The 19,490-nt window shown below is 43.2% G+C and overlaps 1 protein-coding gene across 7 annotated transcripts in view; it reads left to right on the forward strand.

Moving 5' to 3' along the window:
- The window catches only part of LOC129811479 (myelin transcription factor 1-like protein), a 174,132-nt gene that overhangs the window by 117,953 nt on the left and 36,689 nt on the right, over positions 1-19,490 (forward strand). For all 7 annotated transcript variants that reach the window (XM_055862820.1, XM_055862823.1, XM_055862819.1 and 4 more), the window contains exons 8-12: positions 1,042-1,176; positions 6,906-6,996; positions 14,759-14,869; positions 15,925-16,151; positions 16,688-16,953. In XM_055862820.1, coding sequence (XP_055718795.1) covers positions 1,042-1,176; positions 6,906-6,996; positions 14,759-14,869; positions 15,925-16,151; positions 16,688-16,953 — 830 coding nt within the window. The remainder of the gene's footprint in view (positions 1-1,041; positions 1,177-6,905; positions 6,997-14,758; positions 14,870-15,924; positions 16,152-16,687; positions 16,954-19,490) is intronic.

A 19,490-nucleotide genomic window follows, 5' to 3' on the forward strand; every position in this document is an offset into this window, starting at 1 on the left:
CTCATCCTCTCTCTCCCTGTCTCTCTCACTCATTTACTACTACTATGTGGAACATGTTAAAGGAAATGCATCCCCTCTCTCTGTTGCTCTGTTCCTTTTCCTTTACCCTCTCTCCCTTACCTCTTACCAAATGTTTGCTGCCACAAATGGGCTTAGAAGAATGCTCTTATTTGTGTGTGTTATCTGTGTCGCACAAGCAATATGTTAGCCAAAATTAATAAGACATCCTTAAATTCTGATAATAATTTAATGGAAAACAAGCTGCAGATAATAGCTACTGAATATCCCAGCATCAAAGAACAATCTATGACCTTGTTCCCGTGTTGGAGACATTTGAATGGAGGCTGTTGCACCTGATGCTGGCCGGCATGGGCTGGTATCACTTCTTTTGGATGGTAACACTATCTGATCGGGTTTGGAGAAATAGAGAGGGTAAGGTTGGGCAAGGGAAAGACAATCCCCTCCTGCGTGTGTGTGTGTGTGTGTGTGTGTGTGTGTGTGTGTGTGTGTGTGTGTGTGTGTGTGTGTGTGTGTGTGTGTGTGTGTGTGTGTGTGTGTGTGTGTGTGTGTGTGTGTGTGTGTGTGTGTGTGTGTGTTCGTGTCTTATTATTGCCAATAATGACTAGTGGAAAATAATTGGTGGAAAAAGTCAGACTGGATTGGTGGAGAATGACACCACCTGCTCTTCTCTCCTGCAGCTGTGGCTTTATTTATCAAGACTTAAAAATACCCTGGCAAATGGTGTGAAAAATGTAATGATGGCGATGATATAGCGCACCTTATGTTATTTGTGTTCCTACAATGTCCCATGTGTCTCAGGTGTGTGATAACGCTTTTAGCCACAACAATTATTCAACTGACTTTGATTGCTGTGGTTACAAGCATTTTCACATTCACACACTGTTCACAATGACTTTCATCTTGTGAAAGTGTTCATATGTGCTGCTTTCAATGAAGCAAGCTAATTTCTCTTTCTTCTTCTCTTTCTCTCCCACTCTCTCTCCTACTCTCTCTCCCTCTGCCCCATGTTTCTGTGTTCAGATTTATCGCGCAGTGACAAGAAGGAGAGCCGGTGCCCGACGCCAGGCTGTGATGGCACAGGTCATGTGACGGGGTTGTACCCTCACCATCGGAGCCTGTCTGGCTGTCCACACAAAGACAGGGTACCACCTGAAAGTAAGTACTGCACATACACAATTCACTGTACCACTCATCTCAGTAACCAGCGACTGGATAAATTCCACTTCAATTCAGTTTATTTAGGTGACAAACCAAAAGTACAATTCAATTCCATAATTTTGTGAGTTGAAATTGAATTTACCCCAAACCTACTGTTTGCAAAGCCTGTGGCTCTCAGTTTGCTGTCAGGTTTGTTTAATGTATTGTACTTAAGCAAGGTCTGCATGTTTCTTTGTTTTGTCTGAATGCTGTGTGTTTGTTATGGCTGCTCTGTGTTTGCTAGTCAGGTTGGGAGTGCACTGGGAGGGTCGTGTGGGCTACAAATGCTCTCTTGATGTGACTTTTGGGTGCATGAGGTCATGGGTTTGCTTGTGTTAGTAATTTACTAATTACCTGCCCCGTCTACTGTCTAATGATGGGTGGCAGCACTTGAAATTCCCATCCACTGCTGCAATCAGATCGTTATTTTTACTTAAGCTATTTTTCTGGTATTTTCTCCCTGAATTCATATCATGTTTACCTGCACAAAGTAAGATCCCACTGTGCACATACGTCAATTCAACGTCTATTCCACGTTGGTTCAACATAATTTCATTGAAATGAAGTGGAAACATCGTTGATTCAACAAGTGTGTCTTGAGACTGAGTATGCATATCAATCTCAACCGCACAATAAGCCCCAATAATTTATTTGTATTCTTTGCTCAATTAAATTCAGTTGAATAAAATAGAATAATTACAGCTTTGTGCGGATGATCAACTGCAGCGGCGATAAACATTAGCCACTCTCCGTCTGAAGTTTTCACCCCGGCTGTTTGGTCCCGTTCACCAACCTTCTCAATAAAACCTCTTTAACACGTCATTAACCCGGAGTCAAAAGGTAAAGTTATGATCTGCCATGACCCAGACTGCTAATAAAAATACAATATTTTTTGTTGTTGAAATTAGTTAACATAAGACATGGCCTTATAGAGTACCCAGGCAACAGATGTGGCTTTTTCTTTCTTTGAGTACTACACTACCATTCAAAAGTTTGGGGTCACTTAGAAATGTGCTTGTTTTTGAAAGAATAGCGCATTTTTTTGTCCATTAAAATAACATCAAATTGATCAGAAATACAGTGTAGACATTGTTAATGTTGTAAATGACTATTGTAGCTGGAAACGGCTGATTCTTTTAGGGAATATCTACATAGGTGTACAGAGGCCCATTATCAGCAACCATCACTCCTGTGTTCCAATGGCACGTTGTGTTAGCTAATCCAAGTTATCATTTTAAAAGGTTAATTTATCATTAGAAAACCCTTTGGCAATTACGTTAGCACAGCTGAAAACTGTTGTTCTGATTAAAGAAGCAATAAAACTGGCCTTCTTTAGACTAGTCGAGTATCTGGAGCATCAGCATCTGTGGGTTCGATTCCAGTCTCAAAATGGACAGAAACAAATAACTTTCTTCTGATGCTCGTCGCTATATTTTTATTCTGAGAAATTAAGGCTATTCCATGCGAGAAATTTACAAAAAACTGAAGATCTCGTACAACGCTGTGTACTACTCCCTTCACAGAACAGCGCAAACTGGCTCTATCAAGAATAGAAAAAAGAGTGGGAGGCCCTGGTACACAACTGAGCAAGAGGACAAGTACATTAGAGTGTGTAGTTTAAGAAACAGACGCCTCACAAGTCCTCAACTGGCAGCTAATTGGAGTGCTGCAGAGATGGTTGTCCTTCTGGAAGGTTCTCACATCTCCACAGAGGTACTCTAGAGCTCTGTCAGAGTGACCATTGGGTTCTTGGTCCACCTATCTGACCAATGCCCTTCTCCCCCGATTGCTCATTTTGGCCGGGCCGCCAGCTCTAGAAAGAGTCTTGGTGGTTCCAAACTTCTTCCATTTAAGAACGATGGAGGCCACTGTGTTGTTGGGGACCTTCTATGCTGCAAAACCTTCCTCAGATCTGAGCCTCGACACAACACTGTCTCTGAGCTCTACGGACAATTCCTTCGACCTCATGGCTTGGTTTTGCTCTGACATGCACTGTCAACTGGGGGACCTTATATAAACAGGTGTGTTCCTTTCCAAATCATGTCCAATCAATTGAATTTACCACAGGTGGATTCAAATCAATTTGTAGAAACATCTCAAGGGATATCAATGGAAAGAGGATGCGGCTAAGCTCAATTTCGAGTCTCATAGCAAAGGGTAAATAAGGTTTTTCTGTTTTTTGTTTTTAATACATTAGCAAAAATGTCCTAAAATCTTGCACACTGACACTAAGACAGGCATACACACAAATAGACACACAGTACATAAACACAGATATACACACACAGTCATACACACACTGACTTTCTGAGAATGTGCGTAGTCATGCACACTAACATACACATACACACACACACTTGCAAATCAAAGTTTTTGCTTTGTCATTATGGGGTATTGTGTGTAGATTGCTGAGGAAATTGTTTTATTTAATCAATAAAAAAAAAAGGCTGTAACATAACAAAATGTCGAAAAAGTCAATGGGTCTGAATAGTAAGGCACCGTATACTATTTATTCAAATGCACGACCAAGACATTATTCCACTGTATATTTGTAAATAAAATAAAATTGTACTTGTCACATGCTTCGTATACAACAGGTGTGGACTAACATTGAAATGCTTACTTACTGTCGTACCTGACATAGCACATTCATAATCTATACTGTAATTGCAATTGGGTACATACAGTATCAGTTTGTTATTGTGCATACTATCTCCTTCAATTACTTGTTAATTTACTTTTGTTGTTATTGATTATTGTACTAAAATGTAGCTAGCATGCAGTCATTTCACTTCACCTTTTATACCCGCTGTAAACTATGTACGTGACAAATAGAATTTCATTGAGTTGAACATGTTGTTAAAAGGTGACCTGGTACAGGTTGTGTGAGGTATCAATAGGACTCTTCTTTAAAAGCATTATCTGCCATGGTGCAGACAGACACCCGGTTTCTCCCTGTCTGTGGTCAATACCCTCTCTCTCACACACACACACACACACACACACACACACACACACACACACACACACACACACACACACACACACACACACACACACACACACACACACACACACACACACACACACACACACACACACACACACACACACACACACACACACACACACACACACACACACCTGCTGACTGTGAAGGGGCAGAGGGAGGGAGGCGTTTCTGTCACACAGTGCCTGCAGGGATGAGTCAGAGCCATTAACACATTTAATGTACTGAGTGGACAATACATTATTAATGCAATGTCTTCACTTCATTTTTTTAGCATTCACACAGTGCACAAGACGCTTCCCAGGGAAATCTAGGATATTAAAATGAAGTGAGGTTACAAATTAATGATTCCTTTTCCGTGTTTGCTCATTGAACCGGCTCTTTGTCAAATTTCAAATATTTAATCTCCTCATAACAGCTCTTTTTTTTGTTCCTGAACATTGTGTACTGTACCTACGAAGTAGAGTTCAAAATGTAGCATACACTCAAGAATCACTGCTTTTCCCCCTGAAATTGTTCACATTCAAATCCAAAAGTTTCTAGTCATTATAACAGTCTCTTTGTCATGGCCAGGCAGAGTAGTGATATGATCTAATATAATGTGTTGGCACATGGTGTGTTGAGGTGGAGGGCATGTCCCAATTACTTCTTCTGTGCACTAATTAGTATGTCAGAGAGTGACGATGACGAGGGTCAGAGTGGAAGGGGTGATAATGATGAAGCTGACACAGATGAGGAAGCTGACACGGAGACCAATTTTAAAGGCCCAGTGCAGTCTAAAAGGTGATTTTACCTGTGTTTTATATGTATATCATATATATATATATATATATATATATATATATATATATATATATATGTATATATATATATATATATATTTTTTTTTTCCACAGTTTGAGGTTGGAATAATTTCTAATAGACCAATAAGATAGAGCGTTCCAAACCTCTCTGCCAGTACCAACTAGTTTTTAGTTTTCCCCTCCCCACTCAGACCTCTCCCAGACAGTCCGAGCAAAATTCTTGCTTGAGAAAATGCTATTTGCTACGTAGTTATTTTTGTTTCTTTTTGACCATTTCATTTGAAAAAGTTTGGACCTTCAAGACAAAGGAGATGCTTGTGGACTACAGGTAAAAGAGGACCGAGCACGCCCCCACTCTCATCGACGGGGCTGCAGTGGAGCAGGTTGAGAGCTTCAACTTCCTTGGTGTCCACATCACCAACAAATTGACATGGTCCAAGCACACCAAGACAGTCATGAAGAGGGCACGACAAAACCTTTTCCCCTTCAGGAGACTGAAAACATTTGGCATGGGTCCTCAAATCCTCAAAAGGTTCAACAGCTGCACCATCGAGAGCATCCTGACTGGTTGCATCACTGCCTGGTATGGCAACTGCTTGGCCTCCGACCGCAAGGCACTACAGAGGGTAGTGCAAACGGCCCAGCACATCACTGGGGCCAAGCTTCCTGCCAAATTGTCAAAGACTCCAGACACCCTAGTCATAGACTGTTCTTTCTGCTACCACACAGCAAGCGGAACCAGAGTGCCAAATCTAGGTTCAAGAGACTTCTAAACAGCTTCTACCCCCAAGCCATAAGACTCCTGAACATCTAATCAAATGGCTACCCAGACTATTTGCATTGTAACCCCCCCCCCTCTTTCACACCACTGCTACTCTCTGTTGTTATCATCTATGCAAAGTCACTTTAATAACTCTACCTACATGTACATATTACCTCAACTAACTGGTAACCACGCACATTGACTCTGTACCGGTACCCCCCTGTATATAGTCTCGCTATTGTTATTTTACTGCTGCTCTTTAATTACTTGTTACTTTTATCTCTTATTCTTATCGGTATTTTTTTTAACTGCATTGTTGGTTAGGGGCTCACAAGTAAGCATTTCACTGTTGTATTCGGCGCATGTGACTAACACAATTTGATTTGATTTAACCCATACTGCAGGGCGTCTGTCTGACCCCTCCCTCACCTCTCTCCCCTCTGGGGGATCTCAACCGGGTCCTCTTCGAGACGTCCATAGATAGATCATTATTCTAATTGGCTGCCGTAGGGAACTGGAGACAGTTGTGGACTGTTTTAATGGTCAATGCTATTGAAGGCAGGAATATTTAATAATGCGTGGAGGACATCAAAGAGCATAATCTATGTATAGAGAGAGAAAACCCTATACTGTATGTGTTTGGCACGATCTGTGGAATTCTGGCATGTCTTCTGCATGGTCGTTATCCATTGGCTGTTGGCTACTCGCTCTGTTCTCTGCATGCCTTAAGCTTCCTCTGTCTTCTGTGTCTGGCTGTGTCCTAGGCTAGCACTCTTAGATTACTTCCTCTTCTCCACTATACTCCCCTTCTTCTTTCCACAGTGATCTGAAAATACTAGATCAGTGAAAGCAGTATGGTGGAAATAAAAGGCATGTATGCCCTTTCAGACTATAGTGCCCTATAGGGAGAAGGAAGGAGGTAACCTCAGATTGCTGGAACAGATCCTAATGATGATGATAATACCAAGATGCTGACACGCTCTTTCACACACTAATGGTACTGTCTGGTTGTTGGCCTTCTAACCTTCCCTGTCTGTCTGTCTGTCTGTCTGTCTGTCTGTCTGTCTGTCTGTCTGTCTGTCTGTCTGTCTGTCTGTCTGTCTGTCTGAAGTCCTTGCTATGTATGAAAATGTTCTTAAGTGTCCTACACTGGGCTGCACGGGACGCGGCCATGTCAATAGCAACAGGAACTCCCACAGAAGGTGAGTCGGCCTACCATATTGGAAAATGGCAGGATCGTCTGTGTTACATCCTCTTTTTGTTCAGTTCGAGTTTTTTCTATTTCACATCCAATGACAGGTGGTTACTTTATCCTGGTTTCTTGCCTCTTTATTTATATATTGTCTTTCTTTTGTATTTTACTGGATATTACTGATTATTTTGTATTTATTTTCTCATTTGTTTATATATTCATTTATTTATGTTCCAATTGTATCATCAATTTGCCAATTACTTTATGTCTGTATATTGTTGCACAAATGTCACTTTATATTGACTGCGATGGAAAAGGGGTTTCCAAAAGTAGTTGGATACTCATTTTTTGAAGCTAGGAGAGCGGGAGAGAAGAAGGGAGTCACCCACAGCAGATATTAGGGTGTCGAAGCAGCCATTAGCACCTCTCTACCACCTTTGGCAGGAGGGAAGTAAGGCTACCGACCTGCGTAGACTGGAGCTCTCTCCTGCTGAGCACAGTGTCACTCGCACACTTGACACTAAGACAGGCATACACACAAATAGACACAGAGTACATACACACAGACATACACACACTGACTTTCTGAGAATATGCGTAGTCATTCACACTAACACACACACAAACTTGCAAAATACACACACACTCACCTACAGTATATGGACACCTGCTAACCTATAATCACACCTCAAGAATGCAGCTCTCACTCCACCTGCACTGGCTGAGGGCCGTGATCTAAAGAACTTTTTATTATTAAGTAGGCAAGTCATTTAAGAACAATTAAGAATCTGTATTTACAATGACGGCCTACCCCGGTCAAACCCTGGACGACGTGATACAGGACTTCAACCCTCTTCACACTTGATGACATTTATAACAACAAAGGGACTTTTTAACCTTGGGATGTTAGTGTGTGTGTATTGGGAGGTTTTTTATTTATTTTTTATTTTACCGTTATTTTACCAGGTAAGTTGACTGAGAACACGTTCTCCTTTGCAGCAACGACCTGGGGAATAGTTACAGGGGAGAGGAGGGGGATGAATGAGCCAATTGTAAACTGGGGATTATTAGGTGACCATGATGGTTTGAGGGCCAGATTGGGAATTTAGCCAGGACACCGGTGTTAACACCCCTACTCTTACGATAAGTGCCATGGGATCTTTAATGACCTCAGAGAGTCAGGACACCCGTTTAACGTCCCATCCGAAAGACGCACTGCCCTGGGGCATTGGGATATTTTTTTAGACCAGAGGAAAGAGTGCCTCCTACTGGCCCTCCAACACCACTTCCAGCAGCATCTGGTCTCCCATTAAGGGACTGACCAGGACCAACCCTGCTTAGCTTCAGAAGCAAGCCAGTAGTGGTATGCAGGGTGGTATGCTGCTGGTTGATTGGTGTGTGTGTGTGTGTGTGTGTGTGTGTGTGTGTGTGTGTGTGTGTGTGTGTGTGTGTGTGTGTGTGTGTGTGTGTGTGTGTGTGTGTGTGTGTGTGTGTGTGTGTGTGTGTGTGTGTGTGTGTGTGTGTGTGTGTGTGTGTGTGTGTGTGTGTGTGTGTGTGTGTGTGTGTGTGTGTGTGTGTGTGTGTACATTAAATATATATATATTGGGGAGTTGCAGGGAGGGGATTGTGTGTGTCTGCAGGTATTTTAATCTCACAATTCCATGAAGCCACTCAACCAGAAATAAGCAAGCTGTTATAATAACCAAATGTGTTATTATTTAAAGTGCTTAATGAAAATTTATGATATTGGAAATTAACCAAAGACTTATTGAAAGGCAGGCAGGCAGGCAGATAGACAATCTGAGCGACAGACAGGTGGCCAGGGACGCATTGAATCAATCAATCATATTTATTTATAAAGCCCTTCTTACATCAGCTGATGTCACAAAGTGCTGTACAGAAACCCAGCGTAAAACCCCAAACAGCAAGCAAAGCAGGTGTAGAAGCACGGTGGCTAGGAAAAACTCCCTTGAAAGGCCGGAACCTTGGAAGAATGCTAGAGAGGAACCAGGCTATGATGGGTGGCCAGTCCTCTTCTGACTGTGCCGGGTGGAGATTATAACAGAATATGGCCAAGATGTTCAAATGTTTATAGGTGTCCAGCAGAGTCAAATACTCATAATCACAGTTGTTGTCGAGTGTGCAACAGGTCAGCACCTCAGGAGTAAATGTCAGTTGGCTTTTCATAGTCAATCATTCAGATTATCTCTACCGCTCCTGCGGTCTCTAGAGAGTTGAAAACAGCAGGTCTGGGACAGGTAGCACGTCCGGTGAACAGGTCAGGGTTCCATAGCCACAGGCAGAACAGTTGAAACTGGAGCAGCAGCACAACCAGGTGGACTGGGGACAGCAAGGAGTCATCATGCCAGGTAGTCTTGAGGCATGGTCCTAGGGCTTGGGTCCTCCACGAGAGAGGAAAAAAAGAGAGAGAAAAATAGAGAGAGCATACTTCAATTCACATAGGACACCTGATAAGACAGGAGAAAAACTCCAGATATAACAGACTGACCCTAGCCCCCCGACCAGGGGCGAAAATCTGAGATCAACCTTGGAGGGGACAATTACATTAAATTTTCTCAAGAGCAATTCCTGAGGGGGACACCAAAAGTAGTGCTGTAACACATAGCATACGTTGTTAAATGTATATTGAGGAACCATAATTCCTACAACTGGATAATTGATAGGTACAGTAGTTAACTGAAGGGTTTTCCCAACTTGTTCAAATGTTTAAATCATTATAATTCTACTACTAATAATAGTTATAGCAGTGCTCCTTACCAGTCCAGTATGTATGCAGGTATTCGTACTTACAACCAGCAATATCAAGAAAGGTCAGTAGGTGACAATGGTACTGTACACTGTATGGGTGTAGTTTTCATAAATACAATGAACATGGTGTGATCACATCTAAAAGAATCTCCATTGAGAACCATCACAAAGTTGGTCTCCGTATTGAATTGACCTTTTAATTTGACTTTTTCTGATACATTTATATAGTCATTAAATATGTGCACCTGGCCTGAGTCTACAATATCTTTGCAAGAACAAAAAGCTTAAAATAAGTACAGTTCTAAAAGCAAAATAACTACTTCAATGAAAAACCCAAATAAATCAAACAAAATATCCTTCAGTGTCTCAACTCTTCAAACAGCAGCTATGGACAAGTATGTCGCACAAAGTATGCCATTTTAAATAAAATAACATGAAATAAATCATTTGTAAGTGTACTGAAAACTACTAAACAAAAGAACAACTATCAATTACACCATGGGTTCTCAAACAGGGGTCCATGGACTAATTGCAAGGGGTCCGTGAAATAAAAAAGTGTAATGAATGTAGTCAGTACCACAAGGTTTCCAGTAAGTTTACATATAATATAGAGGGGGTGGAGGTCCCTGAGGACCGCTCAAAACCTTGCCTGCCTTGCCTCAAAATATGCAGGGGTTCCAGTACCCCAAAAAGGTTGAGAACCACTGCTATACACACTACTGAACAAAAGAACCGAGCACATGTTTGCGGGTTTCCTCAACAACACATCAGTTGGCACTTTCGCAATGCCCTCGCCTGTTGTCTCTGACACCCTGTATAGCCCAATAAACTCCTTGTGAGGGACAAGGTCATGGTCAACATAACGCAGACAGACATTCTCCTGTTCAGCACCAGAGACATCTTGAGTACCATCAACAATTAATGAAAATTGTACAATCGGAAGAGACCTAATCTCAGCTGCAATGCCTCGAATGACTATTGGCCATGATGTTCCGAATTTCATTCTGTGCTTTTGGGCCTGTGTACATTGTGGTACGCTCTGTTAACCACTTCAGTAAAATGGGATCATCCTCTTCTGCCCTAAGTTTCAAAATCTGGTATAAATTCCCACTGTCATCCGTGTGGCCTCTAAAGGCTTGTCCCTGTCTTACTACATGCCGCACCGAACTAACAATTTTCATCAAGCAATGCCTTGCGTCATCCTGCTGTTTACCCCACGCGCTGGACATAACTGGACACTGATTGGATTTAGCTGGTGTGCTGTTACAATTACAAAGTGGCGGTGGGTTTGGCAATTTTGATGTGCTGTGAATTTTTCAATGCCTTTTCTCCAGTTCCTAAATCCTGCACTAATGAAGGCAGCATCAGCTCTTTGGCCAAAAGATGGCTGGCTTGAAAACCCTTGGCTACAGTGAAAACACAACACTCCTTTTATTGATGGATTATAATGTAGCCAGGGGAAATCGCGAAACCATCTCTCTTGAAACGTCAACACTCTGTTGGCAAGAGTTTGCGGTTCTATAAATTGTGGGTGTGGCTGATATGGTTTTGTGCCATCACTGTGGTAACTGGACAATGCTGTGCCACTGTCCCCTATACTGGTGCTGCTGGCAACAAGGGTGACACTTGGTCCTGCCGTGGCTGTGACACTGTCCTCTGAAGTCTCTCTCCCTGGCTCTTTCCCTTTCACCACCCTAACTGACTCAGTCTGTCTCCTAGAAAATAAATAAGGTGTTTGCCGTACTCCTAACTACCGGTACCCAAAACTACACAATTAATCACAACAGCAATACCATTGCCGTAAACAAATCTTAGTTTAGTCACCAGTTTAAATTGAGAGTGGGGGTATCCATGGTATTTTCCAATTATGTCCCTATTTTACAAGTCAAAAAAATTGAGAACCTTTCATAATGTTGCCAAACAAAGACTCAACAAACTTACCTGAGACTCCCTGTCTGCCAATCTGTCCCTGCATATCTGTCCCCAACTCTGCTGTCTGTGTGCCATCTGTTGCCTGCTCTGCCTAATGACATCATTGTGAAACATTTCCATTAGCATTTCACTTCTTTCTTATGAACATTTTATCAACTAGTCTTTGAGATATTAGGATACTAGAGTTCTTACTATGCGTTTTGGTGTACTGACAAATACTCTGATGTCCGTCTTCTTACTTTTTTCTGCCATTTTTCTACCTGGCTGGCTGGCTGACCTAGCTGCACACACACACATTTACACAACACATGCTGCAACCTTTTGTAATTTAAATAGTTTGTTTCATATTGGCTGGCTTCCAACAATAGCTGAATTTGTAAAGCTAGCGAGCACCAATTCCGTTTCTGTGTGTTTGCTATAATCTTTGCTACCTGGTTAAATAAAGGTGAAATAAAATAAAATAAAAAAAGTTCACTAGCGACAATTTATCTTTTGCAACGAGACCATTATATATATTTAAGACAATGGTAGAAGAGAGTGTAGTTCTGTTCTGTTCAGTTTGGACTTCAGTTTATTGCTAACCTTATCACAGGGACGTCGAAGCACTACAGCTGCATGCTGATCTTGGAATAAACTGACGATAGCAAAGATTCCATCTTTGACGACGCCACATAAATGGAATAGGTACTAGCTAGCTTGATAGTTAATGTTTGCTTTAGTTTGCGCGCTAGCTCTGCAAATTCCCCTAGTGTGTGAACCCTGCCAACATAAAAATAAATAAATAACATTGCTATGGACCTGCTATGGATTGACTGGATTAACCTCACGTCAGTTACGTACATGTCCCTTTCGGACAGTAGATACGAACTCTCTATTACCTTGCCAGCTAGAGAACTGGCAGTGGATCAAACCATTGTGAGGCAAAGGGCGGGGGGGGTCGCAATCTTTTGAAATTTAAATGCGCTATTAAGTGTCTATAATCAGCACAAGTGCTTTCATTACGTATTATTAATATTATTGAAATTACATAGTTATGTTTACAGTGATATATTGGGGGGGACAAATCATATTTTTCCCAAGATGGGGGGGTCGTGTCCCCCCCGTCCCCCCTGGGATTTCCGCCTATGCCCCCGACACAAACTACTGCAGCATAAATACTGGAGGCTGAGACAGGAGGGGTCGGGAGACACTGTGGCCACGTCTGATGATACCCGCGGACAGGGCCAAACAGGCAGGATATAACCTCACCGACAAAGCACAGCCCTCACACCACTAGAGGGATATCTTCAACCACCAACTTACTATCCTGAGACAAGGCCGAGTATAGCCCACAAAGATCTCACCCACTGCACGAACTCAAGGGGAGGGGTCAACCCGGACAGGAAGATCACGTCAGTGACTCAACCCACTCAATTGGCACACCCCTCCTAGGGATGGCATGGAAGAGCACCAGTAAGCTAGTGACTCAGCCCATTGTAATAGGGTTTGAGGCAGAAAATCCTAGTGGAGAGAGGGGAACTGGCCAGGCAGATACAGCAAGGGTGGTTCGTTGCTCCATTCACCTTCACACTCCTGGGCCGGACTACACTCAATCATAGGAGATACTGAAGAGATGAGTCTTCAATAAAGAGACCGAGTCGAGACCGAGTCTGCGTCTCTCACTTGGAGAGGCAAACCATTCCATAAAAATGGAGCTCTATACAACGCATTACATGGGCTTGCTCCTAACTATCTTTCCAATTTGGTCCTGCCGTACATACCTACACGTATGCTACGGTCACAAGACGCAGGTCTCCTTACTGTGCCTAGAATTTCTAAGCAAACAGCTGGAGGCAGGGCTTTCTCCCCTGCCTCCAGCTCTAACCTTAACAGGAAGCCAGTGTAGAAAGGCTAGCACTGGAGTAATATGATCACATTTTTTGGAGGTTCTAGTCAAGATTATAGCAGCCGTGTTTAGCACTAACTGAAGTTTATTTAGTGCTTTATCCGGGTAGCCGGAAAGTAGAGCATTGCAGTAGTCTATCCTAGAAGTGACAAAAGCATAGTTGAATTTTTCGGAATCATTTTTGGACAGAAAATGTATAATTTTTGCAATGTTACGTAGATGGTAAAAAGCTGTCCTTGAAGCAGTCTTGATATGTTCGTCAAAAGAGAGATCAGGGTCCAGAGTAACACCAATGTCGTTCACAGTTTTATTTGAGACGACTGTACAACCATCAAGATTAATTGTCAGACTCAACAGAAGATCTCTTTGTTTCTTGGGACCTAGAACTAGCATCTCTGTTTTCTCAGAGTTCAAAAGTAGAACATTTGCCGCTATCCACTTCCTTGTGTCTGAAACACAGTTTCCATTGGGGGCAATTTTGGGGCTTCACAATGTTTAATCGAAATGTGTCGTCCGCATAGTAATGAAAGTTAACATTATGTTTCCGAATAACATCACCAAGAGGTAAAATATATAGTGTAAACAATAGTGGTCCTAAAATGGAGCCTTGAGGAACACCAAAATGTACAGTTGATTTGTCAGAGGACAAACCATCTACAGAGACAAACTGATATCTTTCCAATAGATACGATCTAAACCAGGCCAGAACTTGTCCTTGCAGACCAATTTGGGTTTCAATCTCTCCAAAAGAATGTAGTGCTCGATGGTATCAAAAGCAGCACTAAGGTCTAGGAGCACGACGACAGATGCAGAGCCTCGGTCTGACGCCATTAAAAGGTCATTTACCACCTTGAATGGGACCCTTATATGCAAAAGAGACTCTAGCCCCGTTTATACCTGCCGCTAACATGCGTCCTTCGTCCTGACCTTTCCTGATCTTATCCTAATCTTGCCCGCTTACATTTATAAGATGATCCAGATCAGTTCACAAAGAGTCTTTGAATCATTTAGAAATGTGGGCAAAATCAGAATGTGGTCAAGATCAGGAAAAGGACACATGGTAGAACCAGGTATAAGCAGGACTTCTGTGTCTCAATGGGCTTTTCCTGGTTAATTTTTTTTAATAAGATATGACCAGTCTCCCTTCCATTCCTGGTTGTCTTATTCATCCCCCCTGTCCCTCCAGTTTGTCAGGGTGTCCCATCGCTGCAGCAGAGAAGCTGCAGAAATCCCAGGACAAGAGCATCTGTTGTGACGGCTCCTCCAAGTCTAACCAGGGTTCTGACCGCGTGCTCAGGTACTGGTCTGACTGATCACCACACTACACTCATGGGGAACACCTCACTTGGAGAGACAGTGTAGGCACAGTCGAAAGACCTAAATATATGAATTGGACTTCAAATGCTCTACCAGGGTTCAGTTCAATTCCATTTCAAATGATTGTACTCTTCCTGAACTGGCTGAATTGAATTGACCCCATTCTAGAGTTCTACCTTACACCCTTACCTACCTTAGTTAGTGTTGGAAGGTTTTCTTAATTACTGTATTATAGATTTAAAAGGTTCTCTATGTCTGTTTGATTTCTATATCTTTTGATCTCTCAGACAGTTATAGTTTGGAGAAGCTCTACATTAATTTTCTTGTTTATGAAGTGAAAGCCTTTATTGGGTTTTAGAGAGCAGAATAATTTCAGCAAAAGTTTATTTGATATGCATGATAAGATAATGATTAAAATATTATAAAACGGGTGGTTCGAGCACTGAATGCTGATTGGTTGACAGCCATGGTATATCAGACCGTATACCGCGGGTATGACAAAACATTTATTTTTACTGCTCTAATTATGTTGGTAACCAGTTTATAATAGCATTAAGGCACCTCAGGGTTTGTGGTATATTGCCAATATACCACGGCTAAGGACTGTATCCAGGCACTCCATGTTGCATCGTGCTAAAGAACAGCCCTTAGTCGTGATATATTGGCCATATACCACACCCTCTTGTGCTGTATTGCTTAAATAAGCAACGGTAGATATAACATATCTATCAAATTAGATTAGAAAATTGGAAAATGACACAACATAATATCAGAGAAAATGCATGACTTTAATTGTGAGTTCTGTTTGGGTAAGACAATTTAAGGAGACATTGTAGTGTTGCAATGACAGACAGCATAGACATGTAGCTTAGATGAACTCAAAGCTCAATGCAAGGATCACCTGAGGTTAGTTGACTGTTGCCTTTTCCCTTTGCTACCTTTCCCTCCCCCCTCTCCTCCCTTCCCACCTCCCCTGCGTGATTTTTGGTGCCTCTGCTCTGTCCAACCTACGCCCCCTCGTGGTTTATTTTCCAGGCCTATGTGCTTTGTGAAACAGCTGGAGATCCCTCAGTACGGCTACAAGAACAACGTGTCCACCAGCACGCCACGCTCCAACCTGGCCAAGGAGCTGGAGAAGTACTCTAAGACCAGCTTTGACTACAGCAGCTTCACTGACAGCAGCCACAGCAACAATGTCTACGGCAAACGGGCCATCGCACCCAAACTCCAAGGCAGGGACACTTCCCCTAAAGGATATGACGGTACAGACTGACATGTTGTCTCTTCCCTTTACTCTGTTGTCCTGCTTTATTGTTGTTTCACGTTTTCAATTTGATACATTTTGTGGATAGAAGGATGAGAAAATGTTCCAAATGGATTCGGCTTTCCCCAAAGGGGAATCCTTTTTGGATCCAGGTAGAACCATTTTGTGTTCCATTTAGAACCCTCTGTGGAAAAGTTTATACATGGAAGCCAAAAGGGTTCTACCTGGAACCAAAAAGGGTTCTTCAAAGGGTTCTCCTATGGGGACAGCCGAAGAACCCTTTTAGGATCTAGATAGCACCTTTTTTTCTAAGAGTATGGTATATGAATTTTCTGTATTTCGAAGGTCTTTTCTCCACAGATTCATTGTAGTTTGGTCCCTTGTTTCCAAACTCAGCAATATTTAATCTTCCCAAATTCTATATTGTTGAAATGAATGCATCTCCCTTTGCCAAGTTACTATAAGAGCATTTCTATGCCGTGGATGTGTTTATACTTGTGGATAACTATCCCTACCCCTGTGTATGTCCTTCAGCCAAGCGCTACTGTAAGAACTCCAGCTCGGCGAGTAGCACGACCAGCACCTACGCCCCCAGCAGCAGCAGTAGCAGCCTGAGCTGTGGAGGAGGGGGCGGAGGGGGAGGCAGTAGTGCCAGCTCCACCTGTAGTAAGAGCAGCTTCGACTACACCCACGACATGGAGGCTGCCCACATGGCCGCCACGGCCATCCTCAACCTGTCTACACGCTGCAGAGAGATGCCCCACGGCCTGGGAGGAAAACCCCAGGATCTCTGTACTCGGGTAGGTTGCTAATTAACTACTTATACATATGTTATAAAGTCTTTATAAACCCTTTACAGCTGAAATCTTCATGTAAGGTGGAACACAAGTAAATAGGGTTGTGCATCATGCACCTAATTCAGAGAAAGTGAGAGGATGACACAGGTTATTTCTTGTCATAGAGGTTGACTTTCAGCCAATTGGAAATATCCAAATCCTACTTGGCATCCTGTGGTTTACCATAGTCTATTATAGTATTGGTTAAACCTTTGAACTATATCCTACAACCACAGTCCCATCCCACTGCTAGAGGCATTTCCCTCCAAGCTTCCTCTGTCCTGCCAGGTAATGTGAGCAGTGATGAGTGAGGATGATATGGTCTCTTTAGCCATGAACGCTGGTGATCTGTTAAAGATATATCCACGGCTGTGTCTCTGACACGGCGCTCAGCGAGACAGTTTTTTATTTCCCTTCAGGGATCAGACAGGGTAGATAGGAAGCGCGGTGGGATGGATCGGCGTTGACGTGCGCTTGTGAGCCCAATATGTCATCAGGAGGCGATAAGGCGTCTGTAGTCCTGCATTATCAGCACGGAGACGCTGAGCCGGCAAATAGGAGAGAGAGGAAGCACAGCAGAGTACTAACGCAAGCCTGGCGCTAATGTTGGCAGCATGGTCTGTCTGGGGCTGGAGAGCCGAGGATAAAGGGGAAAAGAGTTGAGAAGAATGCATAGAGGAGAGGTGATGAAAGGATGGGAAAACAGAAGAGAAAGTAAGGGAGTAGAGGGGCATCTTCAGTGTGAAGTAGAGAGGAGTGCACTTAGCTCGTAGAAGAGCCTTAGGCAATTAGGACTTCCTTTCTCTCTTTCTCCCTTCCTCTCTGTCCGTCTCTGCTCTGTAGGTGAGGCAGACTGAGAGGAGTTTCCTAGGCAGAGATGGACACAGGAAACGTCAGGGAGACTCTCAACCTTCTTTCATCTGAACACTCCCAGTCATGTCATTGCTTTTCTCACATTGTCTGTCTTTCCCCTATCTACATCCACTCCAATCTCTCTGAGTGAAAGTGAGGGAGACTGAGGAATACTCATGAATACTAAGGGAGAATACCTGGTTTTATTTTAGGATCTGGAGGAGGCAGGTGAAAGTAATGTGGGGAAGCAGCTAATGAGCCCTCCAACTCTCTCGCGCCCACCTCCACCCAGCACAGCTCTGGCAACAGGGGTCCGGGGCCACCTAGGGGTCAGATGATGATGCTGTGGTCTGTGTGGAAACGGGGGAAGATCTGTAAAGGTGCTTCCTCCTCTCCCAATCTACTACTAATTAGACATCATGGGTCAGTCACATTAGTTCTGTCATACACACCCGACAGGTCCTTTATACGTAGACACAGATGTACACAGACAGCCAGAGCCCCATCCCTTTGGCTCCACGGCTATGACAGCTGAGCCGGTAACATATCACTGAGCCGGTAACATATCACTGAGCCGGTAACATATCACTGAGCCGGTAACATATCACTGAGCCGGTAACATATCACTGAGCCGGTTACATATCACTGAGCCGGTAACATATCACTGAGCCGGTAACATATCACTGAGCCGGTAACATATCACTGAGCCGGTAACATATCACTGAGCCGGTAACATATCACTGAGCCGGTTACATATCACTAAGTCAGTTTCATATCACTGAGCCGGTAACATATCACTGAGTCAGTTTCATATCACTGAGCCGGTAACATATCACTGAGCCGGTAACATATCACTGAGCCGGTAACATATCACTGAGCCGGTTACATATCACTGAGCCGGTAACATATCACTGAGCCGGTAACATATCACTGAGCCGGTTACATATCACTGAGCCGGTAACATATCACTGAGCCGGTAACATATCACTGAGCCGGTTACATATCACTGAGCCGGTAACATATTACTGAGCCGGTAACATATCACTGAGCCGGTTACATATCACTGAGCCGGTTACATATCACTGAGCCGGTTACATATCACTGAGCCGGTTACATATCACTGAGCCGGTAACATATCACTGAGCCGGTAACATATCACTGAGCCGGTTACATGTCACTGAGCCGGTTACATGTCACTGAGCCGGTTACATATCACTGAGCCGGTTACATATCACTGAGCCGGTAACATATCACTGAGCCGGTTACATATCACTGAGCCGGTAACATATCACTGAGCCGGTAACATATCACTGAGCCGGTAACATATCACTGAGCCGGTAACATATCACTAAGCCGGTAACATATCACTGAGCCGGTAACATATCACTGAGCCGGTTACATATCACTGAGCCGGTAACATATCACTGAGCCGGTAACATATCACTGAGCCGGTAACATATCACTGAGCCGGTAACATATCACTGAGCCGGTTACATATCACTGAGCCGGTAACATATCACTGAGCCGGTAACATATCACTGAGCCGGTAACATATCACTGAGCCGGTAACATATCACTGAGCCGGTTACATATCACTAAGTCAGTTTCATATCACTGAGCCGGTAACATATCACTGAGTCAGTTTCATA

The sequence above is a fragment of the Salvelinus fontinalis genome, chromosome 15 (genome assembly GCF_029448725.1).
Source record: "Salvelinus fontinalis isolate EN_2023a chromosome 15, ASM2944872v1, whole genome shotgun sequence".
Classification (NCBI taxonomy): Eukaryota; Metazoa; Chordata; class Actinopteri; order Salmoniformes; family Salmonidae; genus Salvelinus; species Salvelinus fontinalis.